General features: G+C 37.6%; 1 protein-coding gene across 1 annotated transcript; it reads left to right on the forward strand.

The window, feature by feature from the left end:
* The first annotated feature begins 9,046 nt into the window (after positions 1-9,046).
* Positions 9,047-10,424, forward strand: LOC146449975 (uncharacterized). The gene is given in 4 exon segments (XM_085100932.1): positions 9,047-9,118; positions 9,624-9,821; positions 9,823-9,869; positions 10,223-10,424. Coding segments are annotated over 4 exon segments (519 nt in total).
* The last annotated feature ends 503 nt before the right edge of the window (positions 10,425-10,927 follow it).

Below are 10,927 nucleotides of genomic sequence, written 5' to 3' on the forward strand. Positions count from 1 at the left end.
ACCATACCTTCACAAGAATCCCCCAAAACGCCACTTTTGTTTTATGGTAGTGACTAGCCGTTCAGGTTTCCATTAGCTATTACACTTGCCAATCAAAACGGTGTTTCTCAAACATTGAATATATAGAGTGTGTGCACGACGGCCATGATGGAGGACCAAAACAATACAATGATTTTCCTTTGGGAAATATATTCTATTTTTATGCAAATATCTTCTATTGTTTTAGTCCTCCAACATGGCCGCCGTGCACACACTCTATACAATGCCCTTATTAGATTTTATAATGTTAAGCGGTTTCTTTTCCGAGTGAGTTAGATGATGTGTTAGTTTCTCAGGAAACAACAAATGCTTATTTGCTATAAGGAAATGGAATGCAGGATAGTGTCATATTTTTGAATATTATAAGTCAACTATAGAATTTGCGATTAGGAAAACTTTATCTTATATCAAGAAATACAAACTAATGTAAACCTAACAAGGCTGTGTCGACGAAAACGGAACAACGCAAAAGAAACCTTTGAAAAATGAGGACTTTTTTAGAAGTTGTGAAAATGGTGAGTACATATCGAGGTGTTGAGATAATCTTTAGCTTCTTTATTTTCTTTTCATTCCATTTTTCGGTGTTAAACCGTTCGCTGCAGCTCTTGCCCAGAGATCTATTTTACTGCTAAGGAAATTACCATGAAATTAAAGTAATAATTGATTCCAGTATTTGCATTTAAAAATGACTCCGTTTGATCATTTGCAAGGTCGTGTGGTAACAGAAATAACTTCGATAAAATATAGTCGAGGAAAATTTTATGGTATAAAGCATGAGCATCAATTAAAGATAACATTAAGCACATTATTAATCGGTATTGACCTAAAACGTTTCTTGCAAGCGTGTTCTTAGTATCATTATTTTAAGTCCCCAACTGGTGGGCAAGATAGTATTTCCGGGAATGACTCATTTTTCTGTTTTTTTTTTTTTTTTTTTTTTTTTTTATTAAAACATAAATAGAAAAACAGCTAAGTAAAAATACCAAGATAATAAAAGTTGGTCATGGTGCTCGTTTAGGAGGAAACAATTTAGTTTTGGGCTAGTTGTAGCTTTAAGGAACACATCATGTTTTTAGCGTGCGCACGCGTGCCAGACGCGTGTTAATGACGCAAAAATTTAAGCGCAGAAATAATGCACAATACTATCCATCGGAATCACCTAAAATTTATGGTGTGACTTCAATAATTTAGCAATAACACTAGGCAACACATGTGTGGTTCTGGTCCCGATGTTCACAGCACGTTTAATTTAATCCATTCACGATAATTTATCATACCGTCTTGCCACCATTTTCGTACACTCTCCACTGGTTTATATAGCATTTTAAGGTCATGCAAGATGATCTTAAAAAAATTGGTACCCGTAATAACAATAACCATAATGAGGACTCTAAATTTTATCTCAACAATTAAAGGAGGAGGAAACTAGAGTGTCTAAATTGACCCCGAGACGAGAAATTAAAGCGTTCTATGGCTACGCGATACAGTTGATAGCCTTAAAATTGCAAACAAGAAAGTTACCCACTTCCTCTAATAACCAAATGTCATACAACGTGATATTAACCACGGCAATGCACAGTTCTTAAAGTATCCCCTTTAGTCCCCTTATCTCCCCAGGACAACAATCTGGAATGCTAAAAATGCACTGAGTATATTGTACAAGAACGCAATTGCATTGACAAAGAGCCAAATAAAACATTCCTCTTTGTGGTACTTACAGTTCCTCAAGGGAATCCAAGGAAGAGAAAATGCCTTCTGGTAAATTCTGCAGCTGGTTATTCTCTAAATATCTGCAATTTAACAAAGTTTGAATGTTAGTTAATAGTCCCTACTACTCAATCATCTTGCTTAGATTTGTAATCTGTGTCAGGCTCACGCGAAATAATGCTTATTTGAGAAGTTCGTAGAAAGAACTTTAGGCTTCTAACAACCCTCAACATTACCCTTTGACACAATAATGATATTACCTTTTTTTAAATTATTATTAATAGAGCTATAAAACATCAATAAGGCATCACTTCATTGAATTCGAGGGCTGGAGTCAAATTTACATGATTCTTCCAGTAAAGAAATTTGGCCGAGCAAGACTTAGTACTGATTTTTAATAAACGAACATGAAGACCATGTCATGGCGAACGAGCGTTTGTGTAGGGTCAGCAAACAGTTTGCTTATTTCACGTTCAATCATCATAGGAAAAGTTTCTCTTGCTTTTATACCTGGCTTTTGATCATTAAAATGAATCACGGATGAGATATCTTTAGCAAACCATACATTAGCTAAAAATCTAGAAGCGACGGCTAGCACGCTGACTTTGGAGCAGATTATCTGACACACCTCACTGCGGCCAGACCTGCTTCTGTCTTTCACTAGAAATTGACGCTAGAGCCAAGTAGTAAGGCTTCCACCGTTCCACTTGACACGTGCCTTCTCACCGTTTAATTGATTTACACTGTAGAAGTTTCTTTCTTTACAGCAACCCAGTGGGAAAAAACAATTAACTGTGAAGGTCTTGGGGATCCAATTTTTTGCTTTGCCCGAGTTAAGATGTTACTATGATACACCCTACAATGTATTTTTTTCTTGTTTAATCCTCTTCCTTATCGTGAAAAGTTGAGAGGTGATGTTGATTTGCAACACTTTTCTCATTAACTTTGCGGTTGGGGAAATTTCTACAAAATCCAAAACCATGCAGAGACGGTAATCGGCCAAAAACACCTTCAAAACGGTAACGCGGTTGACACCATACCTTCACAAGAATCCCCCAAAACGCCACTTTTGTTTTATGGTAGTGACTAGCCGTTCAGGTTTCCATTAGCTATTACACTTGCCAATCAAAACGGTGTTTCTCAAACATTGAATATATAGAGTGTGTGCACGACGGCCATGTTAGAGGACCAAAACAATACAATGATTTTCCTTTGGGAAATATATTCTATTTTTATGCAAATATCTTCTATTGTTTTAGTCCTCCAACATGGCCGCCGTGCACACACTCTATACAATGCCCTTATTAGATTTTATAATGTTAAGCGGTTTCTTTTCCGAGTGAGTTAGATGATGTGTTAGTTTCTCAGGAAACAACAAATGCTTATTTGCTATAAGGAAATGGAATGCAGGATAGTGTCATATTTTTGAATATTATAAGTCAACTATAGAATTTGCGATTAGGAAAACTTTATCTTATATCAAGAAATACAAACTAAAGTAAACCTAACAAGGCTGTGTCGACGAAAACGGAACAACGCAAAAGAAACCTTTGAAAAATGAGGACTTTTTTAGAAGTTGTGAAAATGGTGAGTACATATCGAGGTGTTGAGATAATCTTTAGCTTCTTTATTTTCTTTTCATTCCATTTTTCGGTGTTAAACCGTTCGCTGCAGCTCTTGCCCAGAGATCTATTTTACTGCTAAGGAAATTACCATGAGATTAAAGTAATAATTGATTCCAGTATTTGCATTTAAAAATGACTCCGTTTGATCATTTGCAAGGTCGTGTGGTAACAGAAATAACTTCGATAAAATATAGTCGAGGAAAATGTTATGGTATAAAGCATGAGCATCAATTAAAGATAACATTAAGCACATTATTAATCGGTATTGACCTAAAACGTTTCTTGCAAGCGTGTTCTTAGTATCATTATTTTAAGTCCCCAACTGGTGGGCAAGATAGTATTTCCGGGAATGACTCATTTTTCTGTTTTTTTTTTTTTTTTTTTTATTAAAACATAAATAGAAAAACAGCTAAGTAAAAATACCAAGATAATAAAAGTTGGTCATGGTGCTCGTTTAGGAGGAAACAATTTAGTTTTGGGCTAGTTGTAGCTTTAAGGAGCACATCATGTTTTTAGCGTGCGCACGCGTGCCAGACGCGTGTTAATGACGCAAAAATTTAAGCGCAGAAATAATGCACAATACTATCCATCGGAATCACCTAAAATTTATGGTGTGACTTCAATAATTTAGCAATAACACTAGGCAACACATGTGTGGTTCTGGTCCCGATGTTCACAGCACGTTTAATTTAATCCATTCACGATAATTTATCATACCGTCTTGCCACCATTTTCGTACACTCTCCACTGGTTTTCTATAGCATTTTCAGGTCATGCAAGATGATCTTAAAAAAATTGGTACCCGTAATAACAATAACCATAATGAGGACTCTAAATTTTATCTCAACAATTAAAGGAGGAGGAAACTAGAGTGTCTAAATTGACCCCGAGACGAGAAATTAAAGCGTTCTATGGCTACGCGATACAGTTGATAGCCTTAAAATTGCAAACAAGAAAGTTACCCACTTCCTCTAATAACCAAATGTCATACAACGTGATATTCACCACGGTAATGCACAGTTCTTAAAGTATCCCCTTTAGTCCCCTTATCTCCCCAGGACAACAATCTGGAATGCTAAAAATGCACTGAGTATATTGTACAAGAACGCAATTGCATTGACAAAGAGCCAAATAAAACATTCCTCTTTGTGGTACTTACAGTTCCTCAAGGGAATCCAAGGAAGAGAAAATGCCTTCTGGTAAATTCTGCAGCTGGTTATTCTCTAAATATCTGCAATTTAACAAAGTTTGAATGTTAGTTAATAGTCCCTACTGCTCAATCATCTTGCTTAGATTTGTAATCTGTGTCAGGCTCACGCGAAATAATGCTTATTTGAGAAGTTCGTAGAAAGAACTTTAGGCTTCTAACAACCCTCAACATTACCCTTTGACACAATAATGATATTACCTTTTTTTAAATTATTATTAATAGAGCTATAAAACATCAATAAGGCATCACTTCATTGAATTCGAGGGCTGGAGTCAAATTTACATGATTCTTCCAGTAAAGAAATTTGGCCGAGCAAGACTTAGTACTGATTTTTAATAAACGAACATGAAGACCATGTCATGGCGAACGAGCGTTTGTGTAGGGTCAGCAAACAGTTTGCTTATTTCACGTTCAATCATCATAGGAAAAGTTTCTCTTGCTTTTATACCTGACTTTTGATCATTAAGATGAATCACGGATGAGATATCTTTTGCAAACCATACATTAGCTAAAAATCTAGAAGCGACGGCTAGCACGCTGACTTTGGAGCAGATTATCTGACACACCTCACTGCGGCCAGACCTGCTTCTGTCTTTCACTAGAAATTGACGCTAGAGCCAAGTAGTAAGGCTTCCACCGTTCCACTTGACACGTGCCTTCTCACCGTTTAATTGATTTACACTGTAGAAGGTTCTTTCTTTACAGCAACCCAGTGGGAAAAAACAATTAACTGTGAAGGTCTTGGGGATCCAATTTTTTGCTTTGCCCGAGTTAAGATGTTACTATGATACACCCTACAATGTATTCTTTTCTTGTTTAATCCTCTTCCTTATCGTGAAAAGTTGAGAGGTGATGTTGATTTGCAACACTTTTCTCATTAACTTTGCGGTTGGAGAAATTTCTACAAAATCCAAAACCATGCAGAGACGGTAATCGGCCAAAGACACCTTCAAAACGGTAACGCGGTTGACACCATACCTTCACAAGAATCCCCCAAAACGCCACTTTTGTTTTATGGTAGTGATCAGCCGTTCAGGTTTCCATTAGCTATTACACTTGCCAATCAAAACGGTGTTTCTCAAACATTGAATATATAGAGTGTGTGCACGACGGCCATGTTGGAGGACCGAAACAATACAATGATTTTCCTTTGGGAAATATATTCTATTTTTATGCAAATATCTTCTATTGTTTTAGTCCTCCAACATGGCCGCCGTGCACACACTCTATACAATGCCCTTATTAGATTTTATAATGTTAAGCGGTTTCTTTTCCGAGTGAGTTAGATGATGTGTTAATTTCTCAGGAAACAACAAATGCTTATTTGCTATAAGGAAATGGAATGCAGGATAGTGTCATATTTTTGAATATTATAAGTCAACTATAGAATTTGCGATTAGGAAAACTTTATCTTATATCAAGAAATACAAACTAAAGTAAACCTAACAAGGCTGTGTCGACGAAAACGGAACAACGCAAAAGAAACCTTTGAAAAATGAGGACTTTTTTAGAAGTTGTGAAAATGGTGAGTACATATCGAGGTGTTGAGATAATCTTTAGCTTCTTTATTTTCTTTTCATTCCATTTTTCGGTGTTAAACCGTTCGCTGCAGCTCTTGCCCAGAGATCTATTTTACTGCTAAGGAAATTACCATGAAATTAAAGTAATAATTGATTCCAGTATTTGCATTTAAAAATGACTCCGTTTGATCATTTGCAAGGTCGTGTGGTAACAGAAATAACTTCGATAAAATATAGTCGAGGAAAATTTTATGGTATAAAGCATGAGCATCAATTAAAGATAACATTAAGCACATTATTAATCGGTATTGACCTAAAACGTTTCTTGCAAGCGTGTTCTTAGTATCATTATTTTAAGTCCCCAACTGGTGGGCAAGATAGTATTTCCGGGAATGACTCATTTTTCTGTTTTTTTTTTTTTTTTTATTAAAACATAAATAGAAAAACAGCTAAGTAAAAATACCAAGATAATAAAAGTTGGTCATGGTGCTCGTTTAGGAGGAAACAATTTAGTTTTGGGCTAGTTGTAGCTTTAAGGAACACATCATGTTTTTAGCGTGCGCACGCGTGCCAGACGCGTGTTAATGACGCAAAAATTTAAGCGCAGAAATAATGCACAATACTATCCATCGGAATCACCTAAAATTTATGGTGTGACTTCAATAATTTAGCAATAACACTAGGCAACACATGTGTGGTTCTGGTCCCGATGTTCACAGCACGTTTAATTTAATCCATTCACGATAATTTATCATACCGTCTTGCCACCATTTTCGTACACTCTCCACTGGTTTATATAGCATTTTCAGGTCATGCAAGATGATCTTAAAAAAATTGGTACCCGTAATAACAATAACCATAATGAGGACTCTAAATTTTATCTCAACAATTAAAGGAGGAGGAAACTAGAGTGTCTAAATTGACCCCGAGACGAGAAATTAAAGTTTTCTATGGCTACGCGATACAGTTGATAGCCTTAAAATTGCAAACAAGAAAGTTACCCACTTCCTTTAATAACCAAATGTCATACAACGTGATATTAACCACGGCAATGCACAGTTCTTAAAGTATCCCCTTTAGTCCCCTTATCTCCCCAGGACAACAATCTGGAATGCTAAAAATGCACTGAGTATATTGTACAAGAACGCAATTGCATTGACAAAGAGCCAAATAAAACATTCCTCTTTGTGGTACTTACAGTTCCTCAAGGGAATCCAAGGAAGAGAAAATGCCTTCTGGTAAATTCTGCAGCTGGTTATTCTCTAAATGTCTGCAATTTAACAAAGTTTGAATGTTAGTTAATAGTCCCTACTGCTCAATCATCTTGCTTAGATTTGTAATCTGTGTCAGGCTCACGCGAAATAATGCTTATTTGAGAAGTTCGTAGAAAGAACTTTACGCTTCTAACAACCCTCAACATTACCCTTTGACACAATAATTATATTACCTTTTTTTAAATTATTATTAATAGAGCTATAAAACATCAATAAGGCATCACTTCATTGAATTCGAGGGCTGGAGTCAAATTTACATGATTCTTCCAGTAAAGAAATTTGGCCGAGCAAGACTTAGTACTGATTTTTAATAAACGAACATGAAGACCATGTCATGGCGAACGAGCGTTTGTGTAGGGTCAGCAAACAGTTTGCTTATTTCACGTTCAATCATCATAGGAAAAGTTTCACTCGCTTTTATACCTGCCTGTTGGCCATTAAGATGAATTACGGATGAGATATCTTTTGCAAACCATACATTAGCAAAAACTACAAGCGACGGCTAGCACGCTGACTTTGGAGCGGGTTATCTGACACACTTCATAGCGGCCAGCCTGCTCCTGTATTTCACTAGAAATTGACGCTAGAGCCAAGTAGTAAGGCTTCCTCCATCCCACTTGACACGTGCCTTTTTATTGTTTCATTGATTTACACTGTAGAAATTCATTTCTTTATAGCAACCCACTGGGAAAAAAAAAAAAGAAAGAATTAACTGTCGAGGTTATGGGGATCCATTTTTTTGATTTGCTTAAGTTAAGATGTTACTATCATACACCCTACAATATATTTTTTTCTTGTTCAATTCTCTTCCTTATCGTGAAAAGTTGAGAGGTAATGTTAATTTGCAACACTTTGCTGTTCAACTTTGCGGTTGAGGAAATTTCTACAAAAACCTACAGCCAGACGGTAATCGGCCAAAAGACACCTTCAAAACGGTAACGCGGTTGACACCATACCTTCACGAAAGTCCCCCAAAAACGCGTCTCACAAAAACTAACTTTGCACACGAAACTTAAAATGCTCACGAAAATTCAAAATGTTTCTAAGCGCACGATCGCCCTTGTTAGTTTCCCGTATTTTTAATATTTCCCATTACCGCCCTGGAAGATAGTCCTAGTGTGGTTCTAAATAAATAATTAGTTATTAATTCCAATTGGAATCTCTTTGTTTGTTGGTCTTACGACATTCTTCACGCCACACGTAACCTTAGCTGCACGGGTGTGGCCATCACTTTAACAATTCGTCCTAATGTCCAACGTCCTCTTGGAGAATCTGGCTGAATCACAAGACCTACATCTCCAAATTTTAGGTCTCGCAATTCATTTTGGTGTGCTGTTGAGGGCAGGAACACATTCTTTTGAGCCATCTCCTCCACACTCGTGGAATAATGTCCTGAACCTTTCGCCATCTTTGACGCAAGTGAAAAGTAGTGGTCTCAACAGACTCAGGGGAAAATGTTCCTCCCATTTGGCCATGCAAGAAATGGTTAGGGGTCAATGGAACATCCTCTCGCCGATCTAAACTCTGATAAGTCAACGGACGGAAATTAAGTAGGGACTCCAACCCTGTAAACATCGTGATCAGCTCCTCATTAGTCACATCTTGATGTCCTGCAACGGCATAAATGGTTTTCTCATCTGCTTGCACCATTACTTCGTGGGCTTCTCCAAAATGTGGGGCAGCTGGAGGATTGGATCTCCATGTTTCTCCAAGTTCAACTATGTTGCTCTGAAGCTGTTGTCGGTGTAACTGGCCGACGAGTTCCTTTAATTTGCCCACTGCACGTACGAAATTCGTGCCTCTGTTGCGTTTCGCTTCCTTGGAAACTCCACGCCGACTGGTGGCGGCATCGTTATGACTGATTGGCACCGGACATAGACAGCCACACCATTAGCTTGCTGAGAGGCATCAATAAATATTACAATGCGCTTCGAATTCACAGGCTCTGGAATTCGCAGAAATCGGGGAGTCTTTACCTCTCTCAGACTTTTTAAAGTGCATATGGCACGAACTTTTTTTTTTCTGTTTGTTGTAGTTCAAGATCTCTAAAAAACAACTCCAGAGTCTAAAAGCGCTGAAGATTTCTGGAAATCTGGGTTTTTAGTCGAAAATCCCGCCAGTTAACACTGAAATTTGACCCGGGGACTGGGATCTAGTTAACCTCAATCGAAGTTGCTTGTGACGTTACAACGTTAACATTTGCGAAGATCTCGCTTAACAGTGTTATCATGCTTTGTTTTGCTCAAAGTGCAAATGTAAACAATTCCGCGACGAAACATTGGTAGAAGCTCTAGAATTCAGGTGTTGCCACGAAGTAACTAATGATATTGGCAAGTTAGTTTTCGATGGCTCTATCGAAACCATAACATGTTTAACCCAACTCGAGGATAACGAGGCCCTGACAAACAGGACTGTCTTATTACAAGTGGCTCTTTTGCTTAGAGACAAAAAATGGGAGATTCTATTAGCGACAAGCCGGAGTGACTGAAAACGAGTAAGTGATAATCGTCCAATACATGCATTCTCCTTTAAAGTGGATTCGTATGATAATTTATAGTATTGTAGCAGTTATTGCACAACTTAACCTGAAGAAAGCAAAATCATTCTTCCGACGCCTTACGATTTATCTGGGGCAATATTTTACGCGAAGTGATTACCCAAATTTTGTTGCATCGAGGGGGCAAAGATAGCCTTGCATGTGCCGTTTAAGCTTAATGACATCCAAGTCAGAACTGATGGTGTTTATTACATTATTTTGTCTACATGTTAGGTTTTAGGCTACTGCAGTAAATGAAGTAATTTTTGAAAACTATTTATTACTTCATTTTTCTTCCCGTTGCCACACAGGTTTGTAAGAGCTGTTGCATATCGATGGGTGGTCAGGTGGCTATGTGGTTATATGGGATGGGAAAATAGCACACCAATGCCAGCTTACATATACAGTCAACTCTCTCGTAAGCGACCACCCTTGGTGCACGACAAAGTGGTCGCTTACGGGAGGTGGTCGCTTACGGGAAAGATCAACAAAATAAGTCTAATACTAAATTGATTGATTAATTACATAAGCAGATTACCTTATCAGCTAAAATTTGGCAAATAGACACTAATTTATTTGATTTTTTACACATACAACAAGTTTCGGGAAAAGTAGAGTGGAGTGTACAGTACTTGTCAATGTGTCTCATGTTAATTAAAATCACCTGAAATTTAAACCGAACAAAACATAGGAAAACAACGTCAAACATGGGGTGCATAGTACTTGAAAGCTTGATACTGTATTTACATTACTCGGTCGCATTCGACCTCTTATCCACGAAGTCTAGAATGCTCGATTGCCTCTGTGACTTAAGCCTCGTGTCAACAAGAATATCAGACACTTTCGTGACTGCAGTGGACAACTCCTCACAACCCCGATAATCTGCAAACTCAGCGATCTGACGCACTAGATCGAGTGCTCCTTTTACTGTTTACACCGCTGGTATTGATAAAGGAGCATCGTCACTGCTATCATCACTGTCGGAACCAGTTGCTATTTCTGTCTTGATACTGTTT

This window comes from Pavona decussata, unplaced genomic scaffold, assembly GCF_977016875.1.
Source record: "Pavona decussata unplaced genomic scaffold, jaPavDecu1.1 SCAFFOLD_528, whole genome shotgun sequence".
Classification (NCBI taxonomy): domain Eukaryota; kingdom Metazoa; phylum Cnidaria; class Anthozoa; order Scleractinia; family Agariciidae; genus Pavona; species Pavona decussata.